We start from the raw sequence: 18,943 nt of genomic DNA, 5'->3' as shown, positions 1-18,943 counted from the left end.
GAAGTAAACACTGAACAACAGATTTGTACAAATGTCTACACATTTGGTGACGTTCAGAAACCTTTTACTTACCTTTTACTGTTGCCAAATATTTTGTGACCCCAACATTGAGCTAAGGTGACCCGATTTGGGGTCAGGACCCACAGTTTAAGAAGCTGTGGTATACAAAACCTGGGTCCAGTCTCCAAGATATCTATTTCAAAATATGAAATATGAATTTTTTTTTTAAAAAAAATCCAAAACACTTCTGGTCCCAAGCATTTCAGATAAGGAATACTCAACCTATAAATCTTTCTTGAAGCCTTTCAAGGAGCCAATATGAAAATAAAGAGAACTCTGTAGATCAGACCACAAGTCTTTCTAGTTCAAATTTAAGGCCAGTCAGAAGACCTTCCTCCCAAAAAAAAGCACCCACAAGAAGAACTTATTCTACTCAAGCTTGACAGAAATTCATAGACATTAAATAATTCTCTAGTTATCCTTCTTTGTGTGAAGATGGTTTGCCTGAATTTGTGGACATCTTAAAACAGTGGTTCTCAACCTGTGGGTGTCCAGGTGTTTTGGCCTAAATCACCCAGAAAACCCAGTTTACCAGCTGTTAGGATTCCTGGGAGTTGAAGGCCAAAACATCTGGGGACCCACAAGTTGTGAACCTCCGTCTTAAAAGGAATGTGAAACTAGCCCAAACATTTGATACAGTGAGAACTTTTGAAACAGACGATGAGTTGCAACCATTGCTGAGAAGTCATAAGAATGCTACCAATGACAAACTACATCAAAGCTTATAAAATCACTAAAGCCGTGAGAAGCGAAAGACCGGTTTTACAGCAAATCACCAGTAATGAAGAGCAACGGACTGAAATCAAATGTTTATATTTATTACAGCATGGGGAGGAAGAGAGAGAGAGGAGGAGGATCTGGATTCGTTCTTCAAAAACCATCCTGAACCAATGAAGACAATAATTTAGCTATCACTTCAATACAATGAAACCTGTCAGTTATCCCTTAAAAAAATAGAAAGGGTGCTGCTGCCTTAGTAATGGAAGGAATCTTGATTTGGTGGGTTGTTTCCCTTTAAATAATATCTTAGTTACTGTAACTGTGAGACTGACCACTGCCCCCCTCCCCCCCCCATCACCTTTCTACAAGGAAAGCGCTGTTAAAATGCCCAAGAAAAAGGCAAACTTGTTTTAAAAATGTAATACTAAAAAAACTTTTTTGTCCAATCACAGGGTTTTGTCGTTTCTTTTTTCTTCTTCTTCAGTCAAGAGTAAAAACAAGCCAATGTTTCCCAAAAAACCTCAAAAAACAAAACGAAACCAAAAACATTTCATTAAGGGGTGCGGAAAAAAGACATCCCTTTAATAAAACATTATCAACAAATATCGTACACAAACTACAATGTATAATAATTACTTTTCTTTTCCCTCGCTTAAATTTTAGAACCAGACTACAAGGTAAGAAAAAACACTGAAACAAGATACAATGTTCTCAAGAATCCGCACAAAGGTAGGTAAATCCAGGGGAGGATAATATTTTACATAATATGAAATACATAGATCAGAAGTGAAGGTTTTTTTTCTCTCCTTTTTATATAAAACAAAGACCAGCTACAAGGGAGTGTAATGTACAGAGATCCCAAGACTTGCGAGTTTCACTATACATGGTATGCTTTTCTGTAGTCACCTCTACCATGAGAAGGTAAGGTTGTGTTTTTTTTTAAAGTTTTGTTTTTAATTACAGAGTTGGAGGGAAGGAGGGAGAGAGAGCCTACAGAATAGCAAGTATACATTTTAACAACAATAATTACTTAAAAATATCTCCATCCAGTTCCAGAGCATATACAGTGAAACCCTAATAAGATCACATCATTTCATTGAAACTAACCAAACATAAACATAAACAAAAAAACAGAACAGATGTTAAGAAGTTTGCGCTCACAGTTTTAGAGTCCCAGGTCAAGTTTTAACGCCTTTTTCTTTTCATTTCTGGTGAATTGATACCTCCCTATCGGTTTTTTGTTTTTTAAAAAATCCCCCCAAACCCCAATCCCCAACCCATCCCACCCACCCTATGGGATTTTCTTGCAGTTTTGAAGAAAAAAAAGGTCAGTTCATAACACATCTTTGCAATTTTGGGGAGGAAGGGCTAATACAGTGCATGCCACAGTCACAGATATCAAGGTAAGGATCGTATTTCTGGAGGATGTGATCCTACAAGGGGACCAACTGCATTCTACAACTGAGAATGAGGCAGAGAAATTCTCTTTTTCCATTTGGATCTTCCCGCTGGAGAAAAGCGTTGTGCTGCAAAAACACCGAACTGAGAAAGACGAACCAAATAAACAAACAAAAAAGAATTGGGGCCGAGGGAAGGGAAAAGGCCTTCTGAACACACCCCACCGATTTCTTCTTTTCTTAAAAAAAAACCTGTCCAGTTTTTATTTTATTTTATTTTTCAATGGCTACAGAGACAACATGAGATTTCATACCTAGACTAGCTTCCTTGCGTAGCACAGCACAAACATACAACAGGTTTGAAAGAATAATCAAGCAAAGGAGGTTGGAATTGGGGTGCTAGAGAGGCTTTCGTTTTGCTTTCCAAAAAATCAACAACAAAAAAAGTGTCATGTACATAGAATAAACCCTTCTGCAGAAAGAAGAAGGATCTTGTCTTGTCTTGAAATATTTTTTAAAGATTTGTCCTTCATTGTTTTATGGAATAAAAAGTTCAGCCTTTTTATTGCATGAAACCAAAAAATTCAGGGGGTGGGTCCCCGGCTCTGGAGGTCTCCCTGCCAAACACACACACCTAGCTTCTCTTCTTGCATAATTTCTTGAGATCCTCCAAATGGCAGCCGACTTTTTCTTTATCCTGGAGAAGAGGATGTGGGGTGAAGGAGGAGGGAAATCAGACACTCATCGTCATGCTGGGAGAGTACTGGGCCCAGGAGGGGAAGGAGGGAGGGAGGGAGGAGAGAAACAGAAATCACAGCGTAAGAACGAGGCAGGAACAAGACCAAAATGCTAAATGCTGCGGAAGCAGAGGAAATGGGATACGAAGGAGAAGTGGGCTTATGAAAACGATAAAGCAACATAATTGGCTCCAATAAATCAGAGAGCGAGAATATGTTCGAGACTAATTTATCGAGGCATAATCATTCCCAATCCGTAACCGCCATTTGCCAGTGACTGGGGTGGGGTGACATGGAACAAAGCAGTATGTGGTAAAATCTACACTGCTCAACCTAAGGGTTGGACCCCTGGGGGGGGGGTTGCGAGGGGGTGTCAGAGGGGTCACCAAAGACCCTCAGAAAGAACAGTATTTTCTGTTAGTCACAGAAGTTCCGTGTGGGAAGTTGGGCCCAATTCTATCGTTGGTGAGGTTCAGAATGTTTTACCATCCTTTGGGAAGCTTCTCCCATGTCTCTGCATGAGAAGCTAGAGCTGACAGACAGGAGCTCACCCTGTCCCCAGATTCAAACCGCCAACCTTTTGGGTCAGCAGCCCTGCCGGCACAAAGTTTAACCCATTGCGCCACCAGGGGCTCCAATTTTAAATTTTTTTTGCATGTTATTTGATCGTGAATTCTGTCAGAGAAGAAAAGCAAAATTAACACTTTTCTATAAGAAACACACGTTGATCTCTAAGTGTCATTTTGCAAAACCAAGCATCATTTTTACTGTTTTTTTTGTTTTTGTTTTTTTTACTATTTTCTTCAGGCTTAAACAAACCAATTTTGGGATGGATCAGGTCCTCTTGAATGGACAAATTAAATTAAAAGAAAATAGGCATGCTAGTTTCCTAACCCTTCATGGTGTTCCTTTCTAACTTTTGATTCTAAAATCATCAAGCACAAGGACATATCTCTAGATTATGCCAAACAGAAGGGCAGCTTTAAGATCTACTCAGACAACACCAGGTCTCACAGTAGAGGAGGGCAAAGGGCATCCTGAGTATCTGTGCCCTCACACCAACTTCCAAGGCAAATACTTATTTTTCAGAAAAAGTCACCTCTGCTGGGCCATGGGGGACACAATTTTGCCAAATTTTTGCCCCCCAAGAACTGTTTCAGGCTAGAAGGAGAGCTTTTAAAACATGGTCGCTTCTGAGTCACAAATCCTCCCCTCCCCCCCCCCCTCCACAAAAAACAGTCTCTAGACTGTGGGTCTCCCTAGATGTTTTGACCTTCAACTCCTAGAAATCCTAACAGCTGGTAAACAGGCTGGGATTTCTGAGAGTTGCAGCCCAAAACATCTGGGGAGCCACAAGTTGAGAACCACTGCTCTAGATGCAAAGAAAGTAAAGCTTTAAAAGTTAAATAACTTTAAATAGCCCCAGAGCACCTACGTATACCCAATACGTCATCATTCCTTGGGCAGATCAACAATTCTTCCCCAGGAAGAGCTTAAAAAGAGCCTTCTGAGATTCCGTGATTCAGACCCTGTTAGCAGAAGGAGCTGCTGTAAGAATGACTCACATTGTCATTTTGGAAGGAATGGAGGAAGTTGCCTCCCAGTTCACCATCATCTCGTGGAGTGCCTGGAGGATTGCTAATGCCACTTATGTTGTTTGGAGAATTCTAAGGTTTAAGGAAAAAGAGAAAAAACAGACCAAAGATAATACACACAAGAAGTGAGAAGCTGCCTTTCCACAATGTGCATACTAAACCTCTATACCAGCGTTTCACAACCTGAGGGCGGGGACCACTTGGGTAGGGGTTGTGAGGGGGTGTCAGAGGGGTCGCCAAAGACCATCAGAAAACAACAGTATTTTCTGTTGGTCATGGGGGTTCTGTATCGGAAGTTTGGCCCAATTCTATTGTTGGTGGGGTTCAGAATGCTCCTTGGAGATGAACTATAAATCGCAGCAACTACAACTCTCATATGTCAAGGTCTATTTTCCTCAAACTCCACCAGCATTCACATTTGGGCATACTGAATACTCATGCCAAGTTTGGTTCAGATCCATCATTGTTTGAGTCCACAGTGCTCTCTAGATGGAGGTGAACTACAACTTCAAAACTTAAGGTCAATGCCCACCAAACTCTTCCAGTATTTTCTGTTGGTCATGGGAGTTCTGTGTGCCAAGTTTGGTTCAATTCCATCGTCGGTGGAGTTCGGAATACTCTTTGATTGTAGGTTAACTATAAATCCCAGCAACTACAACTCCCAAATGTCAAGGTCTATTTTCCCCAAACTCTACCGGTGTCCACATTTAGGCATACTGAGGACTCGTGCTAAGTTTGGTCCAGAGTCCACAGTATTCTCTGGATGTAGGCGAACTACAACTCCAAAATGCAAGGTCAATGCCCACCAATCCCTTCCAGTATTTTCTGTTCGCCTTAGGAGTTCTGTGTGCCAAGTTTAGTCCAATTCCATTGTTGGTGGAGTTCAGAAAACTCTTTGATTGTAGGTGAACTATAAATCCCAGCAACGACAACTCCCAAATGACAAAATCAATCCCCCCAACCCCACCAGTATTTGAATTTGGGCGTATCGGGTATTTGTGCTAAATTTCATCCAGTGGATGAAAATACATCCTGCATATCAGATCTTTACATTACGATGCATAACAGTAGCAAAATTACAGTTGTGAAGTAGCAACAAAAATAATTTTATGGTAGGAGGTCAACACAACATGAAGAGCTGAATTAAGGGGTTACGGCATTACAAAGGCTGAGAATCACTGCTGTATACAATGGAAAAAAAAATCAAAAGATACAAATTAGTGAACTTTTTGACTGTCTCACAGAACTGACAGCAAAAATGCTGAATTTAGAGCAGAAGACAATACCAGCCTTTTTGGTAAAGTCTTCTCACCCTATCTCAACCAGAGTTTCTGTACTCCTTCCAGCCCCCATCCCTGTCTCCTATAACACTTGACATGTAGTTCTTTAAAGCAAACCCAAAGAGTAGGCAAACATAGCTAGCAAAAATGAATACTTACTTTTGGAAGTCCATCTATGTCTCCTGACCCTAGTATAAGAAAACCCCAAAAGGTAAGCAATTAGTCGGGAGAATTACATTGGCTTGCTCTAAAATTAGAGGGTTGTTTTCCCCCCTTCAACTAGCCTCCCCACTCTGTACTGACGCATTTGGCTCCTGAACTCTCATCCAGAAAGAAGACGCTGCTCCATGAAGTTACTACGGCTGGTCCTTCCGGGAAGCAGCTGGTAGTACATTAGTGAGCTGCAGGTCACAGCTGGGCTAATGCAAACCTCTTAACATTTGCCTCCAGAAAGGGACATGCTGGGAAAGCCTCAGCTGCCATTCCTTTGCATGTAGAAGTCCCGGGAGCAGAGCCCGGCTCACCTTCCTGCACGGCACTAGAGTAATGGCCTAATCGAGTTGCTACGGCCTCGACTCCCTCCCGTGAGCTTCGTGACACTGATCAAGATGGAGCACAGCACCTCTACTTCAGCAAGATGTATAAGGCAAGCATAGGAGGTTAATGGGTCTTTCTGCTGCTTTAATTAAAACACACACACCACCAGAGTTAGGTTCATGCTGCTTCTTCCCCTTTATCCATCAACAGGAGCCTGCCAAGCCAGCGACTAGGAGTCTCTGCTCCCTGGCTACTCTTGTTGTGTTGCTAGGGTTTGAAATGGCTAGGTCATCCTGATAGTATCAGGGTTATCAACACCTCAAACAGCACCACTACAAAACAAGACAAAACCCAGAACCATGCAACAGCCAATAAGCAGAGACCCATAGATTCTGCAGTCAGAAAGCAGGCATCAAAAGAAACAGGCTTCCATTACTATGAAAGGTTTTTTTTTCATGTCAGGAGCGACTTGAGAAACTGCAAGTTGCTTCTGGTGTGAGAGAATTGGCCATCTGCAAGGCCATTGCCCAGGGGATGCCTGGATGTTTTGATGTTTCACCATCTCTCATGTTCCTGCATGGGGAGCTGGTGCTGACAGAGGGAGCTCATCCGCGTTCTCCCAAGAGTCTAATCTCCGACCTGTCATTCTTCAGTCTTGCCGACACAAGGGCTTAACACATTATTATTTATTTATTTTAAACTTTTATATCTCGATCTTCTCAACCTCTGTAGAGGAACTCAGACATTGAGCCACTGGGCTCTCCAATATGAAAGTTGGTCATGTGCCATTTGGGGCAGATGTTCCTGCTCTACAGTCTGTGTTATGCCAATCTCTTACATTTTTTTCACCACAATGCCAGGCATCTGTGGCTTTACATTTTCCACAACTTCTGTCACTATAGGTAAAGGTTTTCCCTGACATTAAGTCCAGTCGTGTCCGACTCTGGGAGTTGGTGCTCATCTCCATTTTTAAGCTGAAGAGCTGGCATTGTCTGTAGACACCTCCAAGGTCATGTGGCCGGCATGACTGCATGGAGCGCTGTTACCTTCCCACTGGAGCGGTACCTATTGATCTACTCACATTTGCATGTTTTCAAACTGCTAGGTTGGCAGAAGCTGGGGTTGTCAGCGGAAGCTCACGCTGCTCTCCGGATTCGAACTTGCGACCTTTCGGTCAACAAGCTTAGCAGCTCAGTGGTTTAACCCAATGCACCACCAGGAACAAAGTATTATGCAGAAACATTATCTCTGAACTCTCCTACAATCCAACAACACATCTTAGCTTCCTCCGAGATTCCCCAAAACATCCCCACCAAATTTTGGTTACATATAAAACAACTGTTCCAGAGACCACATATTCACTCCTCAGCCAAAAACCCAGAATTGTGCAGTAACATAATGCAGTATTTTCTTCCAGATACCAAAATAAAAGTAAATGGCAACAGCTGTTTTTTATTGCTCGCCTATATGCTTAGATCATACATTGTGGATCTATACTTTTTTTCCATTTCCACAGAATCTGCAAATATCCCCCAAAGTAGAGTTTCCTATTAACAACGACTATCTTCCAAAATCGCCTCTCTTAAGTATTTTCTGCTTTCTTACCTAATGAGCCATTCATGTGATGGGGTTCCATCCCACCCATGCCTCCCATTGGGCCATCTGATCCAGGTCCCATTGGGAACTGCGAAAGGAGAAATGACACAGTTAGTTCAGTTGAAATATAAATATGTGATTGATTATATTCTATGTAGACAGGTCAGGTATTGAAAACAGATCTTGCAGCCTTCAAAAACGAACATTTGTGCTGAGAATCCATCACTGCCCATTGGGTACAATCTCTCAAATCGAAATGGAGCAGAATGCTCTCTCTTCGACAAGCTCCACAGGCAGCTTGAACTCTGAGAAGAAGCTGTCTGGAACTCTTTAGTCTAAAATAAAGGAAACAGCTAAACAGAACCCAAGTAATTACAAGGCATCTGTGCTTCCAATGTTGTTTCAAGGCATATGCCCAGCACTGTGATATACATTCTACATTATTTCATATCCTCCAATGTATTTTTCAGTGGTGCTAGCAGCTGGAACAATTTTGCCACCACCTGTACTTGTGTGTGTGTATCCTTGTGTGTGATATGTTGTTTTCCGGTGATGTTAAGCAGCTGCGTTGGATGCATTTGGGCAATCTTCAGCTTCATGTTCACTTGGAAACTGAAGAAGCTCAAGACTAGAGAGACAGAGAGTTCTAAATAGCATGACAAATTCGGGCTTTGAAATGCCATCTGCCAAAACGCTTCAGTTGCCAGTTTCGATTCCTTCAGGGCTCAAGCCATTTATTGTATCCCTACCTTTCTCCCAGGGTTCCTTGAAGGTCTTTCATTAGACAGTGGTGAGAAATAGATTTTGTAACATCTATGAAGTCCTGCAATAACAGTCTCCAGCCTAATTCTGGGTCCCAAATTTTCTTTCTAGCAGTCATATATTTCTTTGGACACGTCTTGCATAAATTCAACCTCCTAATAACAGAGGACTGTAATCCTATAACGTAAAGGTTTTCCCTTAAGTCTACTTGTGTCTGGGCGGTGGTGTTCATCACCATTTCTAAGTCGAAAAGCTGGCATTGTGGCCTGCATGACTCCATAGAGCGCTGTTACCTTCCCGCTGGAGCGATACCTATTGATCTACTTACATTTGCAAGTTTTCAAACTGCTAGGTTAGCAGAAGCTGGGGCTAACAGCAGGAGCTCACCCCACTCCCTGCCTTCAAACCACCAATCTTTTGATCAGCAAGTTCAGCAGCTCAGCAGTTTAACCCACTGCACCACTGGGGGCTCCAGTAGTCCTATAGAGAGGACAAAGGGCATACCCTCTCCACCATTAAAAACTTTGAACACCCAAATTAAAACCAGGAGTTTTTAAAGCAGAGGCTGGATGACCATCTATCAAGGGTGCCTTGATTGTAATTTTCTTGCATGGCAGGGGTTGGAATGGATGGCCATTGTGGTCTCTTCCACCTATGACTCTAAAGACATTTTCAGTTTCCAAATTTCTAGCACTACACAAACTTAAAAATTTGGTTGAGCATTCCAACATGCAGATTAGCATCCAAGACAGAGGCAAAGTTACTAAGCCAATAAGAGCATTTCAATGTTTCACACTTTGAAATGTCAGACATTCGGAGAGGGGAGGAACATTTCATTGGAGACCAGAAATATTATTTGGGGATTAATGTTCTCACCCCAGCCCACCCCTACTACTACAAGATGAGGTTTTCTGAGACATAGACAAAAGGTTGTTTTACCCATTATCAAGGTAGTGATGCTTGTCCTATTGGTCACATCAAGCCCTCTTATATCTTAAGGACAAAGAAGTTGGTAGGGTCCAGATTCTTCTGACGAATATGCACAAGAATGTATTATGACCATGTTGGTTGATCCTGAAAAGCAAACCTGTGGCCCCTTCTCTCGTTTCTGTCACTGCTTTGGCCCATTTCTTGACAAGGACCCCAGGAGCCCCCTGTCCATGCTATTACTGCTAACTTCAACAGGTACCTGTTCATCATGGGTTCCTCAGCAAATCAGAAGGACCATGAGCCAACAATGTGATATGGCGGCTAAAAAAGCTAATAGGATTTTGGCTTGCATAAATAGGAGTATAGTGTCTAGATCCAAGGAAGTCATGCTCCCCCTCTATTCTGCCTTGGTCAGACTACAGCTGTGTCCAATTCTGGAATATGCAATTGGAGGGAGATGTTGACAAGCTGGAATGTGTGCAGAGGAGGGGGACTAAAAGAATGAAGGGTCTGGAGAACAAGTTCTGTGAGGAGTGGCTTAAAGTGCTGGGCATGTTTAGCCTGCAGAAGAGAAGGCTGAGAGGAGACATGATGGCCATGTATGTGAGAGGAAGTCATAGGGAGGAGGGAGAAAATTTGGACGACTAGGACGTGGAACAATGGCTTCAAACTACAGGAAAGAAGATTCCACCTGAACATTAGGAAGAAGTTCCTAACTGTGAGAGCTGTTCAGCAGTGGAACTCTCTGCCCCAGAGTGTCGTGGAGGCTCCTTCTTTGGAGGCTTTTAAGCAGAGTTTGGATGGCCATCTGTCAGGGGTGCTCTGAATGTGATTTTCCTGTTTCTTGGGAGGGGGATGGACTGGATGGCCCACGAGGTCTCTTCCAACTCTAGGATCCTATGAGCATCTGCTTACTTCTCCCCTCTTGTTCTGAGCCAGAGCCGCCTTGTTCAAGGGCTCCCCAAATCCTGAAGCTGAATATGCTGAAGAAAGCATGAAATAACTGCAGAGCTTCCTGAAAACTCTTGCAGGGAATCTTCAGTAGCATCCCTTCTAATTAGCCCCAATTAAAGATGCAAGTAGGACCTAGGCTTAAGCAGTCTCTCCTTTAAATGCAACCCTATTATCCAGCAGTGTATGTGTGACACAATCTTGACCAGAGCCGCATGAACGCCGCTGTTTTAATAAGCGTAAGAAATTAACAAAGTCGCTGAAGAGTTAATCACTTTTTGATGGTTTGTTTTATTTCTGTTTTGTAACAAATGGCTGAAATCAATTAAACTGCTTTACCCTCAACTGATGAAGTTAATTATGATTTGTTATGGTATCTGATATGTAAATTATTAGAAAGCAGACTTACATTCGACCGACTGCCTCCAGGCGGTACGGGATTAATCATTGTGTAGATGTTGTCACTTGAATTTGTCGAATCTGTAGAACAGTGAAACCCACTAAGTCAGGGTGATTAATTCATTTCTTAATTAAAACAAACTCATGCCACTTGAACTCATTCTTTTGTATTTTATCACCTAAAATTCTCTCTAAGTACCACCATTTTCTGGCTAATTTGTATTTAATGAAGATTCACAAAGTTTTTAATCACAGAAATTCAAGTGTGAAAAGGATTCTGCCACTAGCCCAGGATTCGGGAGCTTTCTTATCAGGAGAGATCTGGGGAGATAACATTCTGCCATGTGTCACTTGACAACTCAAAATTAGCCAATGCAAATTAGCTTACTATAGTATTGGATTTTGTGGGTGTGTGTGCGCAACAAAAACATTCCATGCGTGACATCTCTCCATTTCATTTTTTAAGAAGGAAGCCAGCTCCTCTCCTCTAGTAGGAGACACAACGGGGTTTAAATCAAGCAACAGAATGCAAACCTTCACAGAAATTAGAAGCAGGCCTCAGTAACAGATTTTAAAAAAATATGGGAAGACCTGCATTAACATATGGACTGTTTTATTATGACCTAGTCTGAAATGTAGGTCAGAGTTCTCATAAAAATGCAGGAGCGGGAAGGCAGGAGTAATATCACGCCGTAGCTCCACCCCTGCAGCTGTGGTATACCACCATTACACGCAGCATGGCTAACTCCCCAGAGCCCGCCCCCCTCCCCAAACCCTTTCTTCTTACCACTGACACATACAATGTGTAGTAAATCACCCCTGCAGGCCTGTCAGGAAAATTCACCAGCCACAACACTGACACTCTCTTTCTCTTCCTCCTCCCCATTACTACTAGGAAAAGAGGAGGAAGAGGGAATTTACATAGCCTCCTGAGGAGGCATGTGCATGTGTGTGTGTGGAGCAAGTGCGTTCACTTCAGTGAGCACAGTTTTGCAAATTCAGAAACCACCCTGTGTATATTCACGTTACAGATCGGGCAGAATGGCATTCGGCTAATGTTGGGTTACCCAATAGAAGTAAAGAATAGAACAGTCTGGAGCAGGTTGAGGGGAAGGTGTATGAGGGTACTTTTCAAAGAAGTTGTGTCTTGATTTCTTTTCACAACCCAGGAACGTCCCAAGACGATGGAACGGATAAGGACTTGAATGAGAGGATATAGTTTTTAGTTTTTAATATTGTTATTATGCACTGTCTTATGTCTAATTGCACTATAATGGTTCTTTTTGTTTATCAATGTATGTATTTTTATGGCATCGAATGGTGCTGATTGTGTACGCCGCTCTGAGTCGCCTTCGGGCTGATATGAGCGGGTTAGAAATAATGCAAATAAACAAATAAATAAATCTCCGAAAATATGGTTGCCCTCTTATCGATTAACATATTTATTTATCATATCAGGAGTGAACCAAACATTTGTATTGTATTTAAAACAAAAACAAAAACCCACAAAGTTTGCAAACTTGGCATTCTATTCAATGTCTTTTGACCAATAGCTGGCCACTTGGAGTGCCTCTGGTGTTGCTATAAGAAGGTCCTCCATTGTGCATGTGGCAAGACTCAGACTGCATTGTAATAGGTGGCCTGTTGTTTGCTCTTCTCCACACTCGCATGTCGTGAACTCCACTTTGTGGCCCCATTTCTTAAGGTTGGCTTTGCATCTCATGGTGCCAGAACACAGCCTGTCCAGCGCCTTCCAAGTTGCCCAGTTTTATTATATTTGGAACGAAAAACCAAATTCTTGAGTTCTGTTCTGTCTTATACACACTCCCAATCATGTGTCAGAAAAGATTTTTTATCTTCCTTGTGTTACCAATCCTATGGGAACTTGCAAAGGTTTCTCTTTTTGCCCAGGCAGCAATGATAATCCAAATCAAATGTATTGCTGATATAGCTGCTGATTGGGTTGTTGTACGTTTTTTGGGCTTTATGGCCATGTTCCAGAAGCATTATCTCCTGACATTTCACCTGCATCTATGGCAGGCATCCTCAGAGGTTGTGAGGTCCTCTTTCCAACAGATCTCACAACCTCTGAGGATTATTGCCATAGATGCAGGCGAAACATCAGGAGAGAATGCTTCTGAAGCATGTCTATACAGCCTTAACGAACAACTTACAACTTACAAACTTACAACAATCCAGTCATTCCAGCCATGAAAGCCTTCGACAATACATAGCTGCTGATCACTCTGGAGATGTTCGTATCTATTCTAAATTTTACTATTGTTGTTTATATTTAATGTATTTTACTTTTTACTTTACTTAATTGAATATGCAAGATCCAAATGCCAATTATTATAGGTAGGAAGTTTATATTGTTGTACTTTTATACTGTATTTATTTTGTATGCAAATTGTCTATGGCCTAAGCCAGGCATGGGCAAACTTGGATCCTCCAGGTGTTTTGGACTTCAACTCCCACCATTCCTAGCAGCCTCAGGTGCCTTCCTTTCCCCCCTCAGCCGCTTAAGTGGCTGAGGGGGAAAAGGAAGGCACCTGAGGCTGCTAGGAATGGTGGGAGTTGAAGTCCAAAACACCTGGAGGGTCTAAGTTTGCCCATACCTGGTCTAAGCACTGGACTTTAAGATAAATGGTGTTTTTAAAAAAAGGCACAGCCATCCCAAAGAGTAGAATTTCCTAAGGATTGTTGATCAAAGTAAACAGAATATCTTTCACAGAGTTTACAAGGAGGGTCAAGGCTGAAATGCGATGCAAATATGAAAGCTGATGCCTCCGACTAATCTGGAAAGGCTGGCGGCATGGGCGAATCCCGCCCTAACCCCATTTTTCACACTCCTGCGGGGAGACTCCCCCCTCTTTAAGCGCCAAGAGAATGCAATCCATCATCACAGAGCTGGGAGGGAAGGGAAGGAGGCAAAACCCAGCCAAAAAAACCCCCCGACATCGCTTTCAAAAGAGTCAGTTTGATTATTGATTGTGTGCAGCTGTTTGAAAGGGCTCCAGCAGCATGCAAAACATTACCCTGCCATTTGAAATCAAATCCAACAACAAAAGAAGTGAGTGCACACCTATCTCAGGGCTCTTTTATTTATATTAGATGGGGGAAAATGTAGGGCTGGCATGTCCCTCCGCTTACCTGCAGGGCTAGGCATGATGGGTGTTCCAGGAGGACCTCCGCCGCCAGGGGGCCCCTGTTGACAAGATTAAATACACATCAGGAACTGGTGTGATAACATAACCTGCAATAGGTCAGCCAAATCCTGCTGCTGTCAGCAACAATGTCTCACCTTGGTATTCAGCCAAGCATTAATCTCCTGCTAAAACCTTCAATGCACTCTTGTAGCCAAAGTGCAATTTCTTTGTTTAAAGCCTCAGGAAAAATGAAGGTTTTTATGGAGAGACAGCGAGGGCGTCTCTGTGCAAGAGTCACACACAACGACGTCTCTCTGCCAGGGATGTAATGGGGTATTCTTTCAATACCCTTCGCATGGGCTGAAGATGCAAAGAGGGCAACTTTGAATGCTTTGTCATATTGCTTTGGTGGATTAATGAAATGATTTTATTCCAGTCCAGTTAAGAGCCCACGGGAACCACTAATTACCAACACTACATATAAAAAAAACAACAACTACAGCATGCTACGTATGACAATATGTGCTGTTGTCTGTTGACTTATGGTGAACCCATGAATTTCATAGGATTTTCTTGGGCAAGGAATACTCAGAGGTAGTTTTTCCTCCCCCAAAACATAGTCTGCAGCACTTGGTATTTATTGGGTATATTCCTTCCAAGTACTAACCAGAGCTGACCCAACTTAGCTTCCAAAATCAGATGAGATTTGGTGGCTTGAGAATATTTAGGGCCTTTGCAGATTTAGCTCCCACCATCATCATATCATTTCAGTAATTATACCAAGAGTTCTCAAAATACAAATATTCCTGTGTTATTCTAGGAATACATACACAACATGGAAGGATGTTACAATGCACATACTTTATATTAGATTAGATTATTTATAGGGTCCGCAGTGGTGCAATGGATTAAACCCTTGTGTTGCTGAACTGCTGACCTGAAGGTTGGCAGTTTGAATCTGCGGGACAGGGTGAGCTCCCGCTGTTAGCCCTAGCTCCTGCCAACCTAGCAGTTCGAAAACATGCACATGTGAGTAAATAAATAGGTAACTCTTCGGCAGGAAACGGCAAAAAGATGCCCCAAGCAGTCTTGCTGGCCACTCCTCAACTTGGAAATGGGAGAAAAAATCTCTCCCCCAGAGCCAGAGACGAGCGCTGCCTCCAGTTGTGCATTTAAGTAAAGTGATCAGATCTAATCTGCCACTGTTGTATGTTTTTATGTTGAATGGTTTTATATTGTGTAAATGCTATTTTAAATTGTAAGTTGCTCGGAGCACCTTGGTGGAGAGTGACTAATTAATAAATAAAGTGAAGTGAAGTGAAGAAGCCAGAAATGAAAGAAGAAGCCTTTGCCTTTGTTTGTGTTTGTGTGCCTCATTGTATGTGATTGTAAGGCTTTGAATGTTTGCCTATGTCTGCTCTATATGCTGTAATCCACTCTAAGTCCCCTAGGAGAGATGGGTTGAATATAAATAAAGTGTATTATTATTATTATTATTATTATTATTATTATTATTATTATGATCAAGGATGCTTATTCATACATACACATTCCAAAAACATGTCATCATACAACATATTAGTGCATTATCACCCTGAAGAAACATGAACTTACCACGTATGTACCAGGTGATGAAGAAGAGTATGGAATCTATAAACAGAGCAGAATGCTGAAATTACTTTTTGGAAAAAAAAACCCCCAAACATTTCAAGAAAATGATAAATACCTACAGGTAATGGCTGCTTTGCTCAAGATTTGTCAAATCAAGTTTCTAATTACAATGATTCCTGTTATCTAGGAGACTGAGGCATTGTATACGACACCCACCCTTTGCATTTCCCAGATCTTCTGTTTCTGAATTTTTTCAGAGAATCAGGATAAGAGCACACAGAGGAAATGGAGAACACATTTCAAGATAATCTCAGTGAGAGGAACTCAAAGTATGCCAGGAAAAAAAAGTATGAGGGGACAAGAGAGGAGACATTCCAGAGGTGGCACTTACGGAGTTAGCGCTGTTGGGATTGGGCCATGGTCTACCAGCTCCCGGACCCCTAGAGTTTGAGAAAAAAAGAAGTCTTTAGTATGAACATGTTGCACTAAAGTGCAAACACAGAGTGAAACCGAAATTATTTCCTTATATAGGGAACATAAATCAAAAGCCAGCAGCACGGAAGATGCCTTACATGTTAATCCCAGGCATGCCGGGCCCTAGAGAGTTGGGTGGAGGTCTCATTCCGCCGCCATAGTTCTGCAATGATAACCAAGGATCAGTCTACCATAACGAGAAGGGAAACCGGAGAAGAAAAGAGAAAGGAAAAAAAACAAACAAAAACGAGAGGGTTAGTTTGTGAAAATGAACTTTAATTAAAAAAAAGATGATGATAATGAACATACAGGCAAAAATTTTGCAACTTCAAAAAGTAAAATAGGGTGGCAGCATCTCTGAGTTTGCTCTTTGACAAGAATTTTTTTTTGAAATAATATAAAAAAATTATCTTAAAAGCCACCAAGTTTCAATCTCATGGTAGAAATATATACAAGGAATGCCCAATGGGTAAAGGCTTCTTGCTGTGGCCAGTGCATATAGTAGCAACAAGGGAGTAACAGCACCTGGAGCGTATATATGAGATAGTTATCTTTAAAAATAATACAGACAAAAAAGAAGAAACCAAAAATAGTTTCTTCTCTGCAACATGTAGCCAAACAAGTAGTAGACATGAAGCAATTAGATTACTTGCTTGGCAGTGGTGAGGTGCGTGGGCTGCATGGGAAGAAGCAGAAAAAAATCTGGTGGGGAGCAGCAGCAGAGAGAGGGTGCGATTGAGAGAGAGAGGGAGAGGGAGAGGGAGGCTGAGAATGAAAGAAAGAGCAAGGCTCTTTAAGGAATACAGAGCAATGAGCAAGTGATAAGGATGTGCAGGAGAAAGGATGTTGAGAGCAGAAATGGTTGAAACAGCTTCCTAAGGAAAGAGTATTTAGTTCTTCCAAATCAACAACAGAAAAAGTAGCAGCTCTAGCTAAGAGAGTCACAGAAACATGCATTTTCATTTTTTTAAAAAGAGGACATACATGACAGAAACAAGACAAACCTTAAGCAAAAAAAAACCAAATAAAAACAAATGTGCATTGCTTCCCTGTTAGCTTGACCATCAATGCAGACCTTATATAAATAGACTCATTTGCATCCTAACTTCTCTTCATTCCAATACTTTGCTCAACCCATCCCAATCAAAGAATTACACATAAATGAGGTATCATAATGCTATGTTTCACTTATTTCGTAGAGGAGGGTCTGAACAAAAAAAGCCAACCAATCATATGTATTCATGGTCGCTATCACCGGGTTGTTGTGAGTTTTTTGGGCTGTATGGCCATATTCCAGAAGCATTCTCTCCTGACATTTCACCTGCATCTATGGCAGGCATTCTCAGAGGTTGTGACCTCGCTATGTATTGTCGAAAGCTTTCATGGCTGGAATCACTGAGTTCTTGTAGGTTTTTCAGGCTGTATGGCCATATTCCAGAAGCACTCTCTCCTGATGTTTCACCTGCATCTATGGCAAGCATCCTCAGAGGTTGCGAGATCTGTTAGAAAGAGGATCTCACAACCACTGAGCATGCCTTCCATAGATGCACGTGAAACGTCAGGAGGGAATGCTTCTGGAGCATGGCCATACAGCCCGAAAAACTTACAACAACCCAACCCATCACAATATTGATGCTCATGCCATGCTAAAATTGTTCAAGGGCCAGAAATGGAAAGGCTCCAACACCCGAATCCATGCCCGCCCAGGCTCCTCATCCTGTCAGCAGCTACCGATTCTGGTTTTCTCAGTTTGTGACAGGCAAATTTTCTTGGTTTGTGACAAGCTTGTTGGCACTAATCCAAACATGGCTGCCTGAAAGGGTCTGGCATTGGATTGCACAAAACCATGCTTCTGTCCCGAGGGGTAGTTAAAAGCCAGCTCCTCTTTAAGAGCAGTTTAAATAATGGTTGTTTAAATAACTAGTTCTAATGCTGGTTAGATACTAGATTTTCCCCTCTAAGATCATAGCTTTCTCTTGTTGACAAATAACACCTTTTCTGATTTGTGGGTTTTTCAGAAACCTGTGCTTTTGAATGGGCAAGTCTTCCATTTAGATGAGGGCATCCACAGTTGGCAAGAGTCACACTGATGGTTAGAAGGAAAGTGCAGGTCACACTGCTGGCAAACAACCAGAAGGCTTGGCAGAAGGCTGAACATCCTGAATGCCCACAATCTCATTTTTTAAAACAATCCTCCATCAAAATTCAGCTGACTTTATATCCTAAGTTAACTTAGCATGTTCAGTGGAAGTCCCATCACTACTAGAATTGCCATTTTTAAACTCTTCATCTTATGGATGAGAAATATAGGAACATCATGTTTCCAACTCCTCAACCTTAGTAAGGTGAAGAAGGGCTAATTCATTGGCAAGTGTGCCAAATAAAGATTTATCTACTTTCTTACTATTGTGTGATTTCAAGGTCACTCAGTGGGTTTTCATGGCCAAGCAGGAATACACACCCTGGAGAAGCACAAAACCCAAACCACCATGCCACAATGGCTAGCAACACTGTTTTATCCCTACATGGATTTTAAATGTGGTTTTACAAATACGCTTTGTAGCCACTGCAAACTTTCTGCATCTACAAAATAAAACCATTTTAAGAATGTGTATATGGGCCCCATGGTGGCGCAGCGAATTAAACTACTGAGCTGCTGAACTTGATGAACAAAAGGTTGCCAGTTTGAACCCGGGGAGAAGGGTGAGCTCCTGCTGTTAGGCCCAGCTTCTGCCAAACTAACAG

General features: G+C 42.0%; 1 protein-coding gene across 2 annotated transcripts in view; it reads right to left on the bottom strand.

Moving 5' to 3' along the window:
* Positions 1-857: 857 nt before the first annotated feature.
* SSBP3 (single stranded DNA binding protein 3) overlaps positions 858-18,943 on the bottom strand; it is a 214,374-nt gene continuing 196,288 nt past the window's right edge. Inside the window, exons 10-18 of one of the 2 annotated variants that reach the window (XM_060773557.2) lie at positions 16,297-16,385; positions 16,116-16,164; positions 15,728-15,763; positions 14,118-14,172; positions 10,975-11,045; positions 7,932-8,010; positions 5,949-5,977; positions 4,480-4,581; positions 858-2,940 (exon numbers count right to left, since the gene is read on the bottom strand). In XM_060773557.2, coding sequence (XP_060629540.1) covers positions 2,911-2,940; positions 4,480-4,581; positions 5,949-5,977; positions 7,932-8,010; positions 10,975-11,045; positions 14,118-14,172; positions 15,728-15,763; positions 16,116-16,164; positions 16,297-16,385 — 540 coding nt within the window. In that variant the 3' untranslated portion in view covers positions 858-2,910. The remainder of the gene's footprint in view (positions 2,941-4,479; positions 4,582-5,948; positions 5,978-7,931; positions 8,011-10,974; positions 11,046-14,117; positions 14,173-15,727; positions 15,764-16,115; positions 16,165-16,296; positions 16,386-18,943) is intronic. The other variant, XM_060773558.2, reaches the window with a different exon arrangement.

Source organism: Anolis sagrei, chromosome 4 (genome assembly GCF_037176765.1).
Source record: "Anolis sagrei isolate rAnoSag1 chromosome 4, rAnoSag1.mat, whole genome shotgun sequence".
Lineage (NCBI taxonomy): Eukaryota > Metazoa > Chordata > Lepidosauria > Squamata > Dactyloidae > Anolis > Anolis sagrei.
The sequence above is the reverse complement of the archived record's forward strand: the minus strand, read 5'-3'. Positions and strand labels throughout refer to the sequence as shown.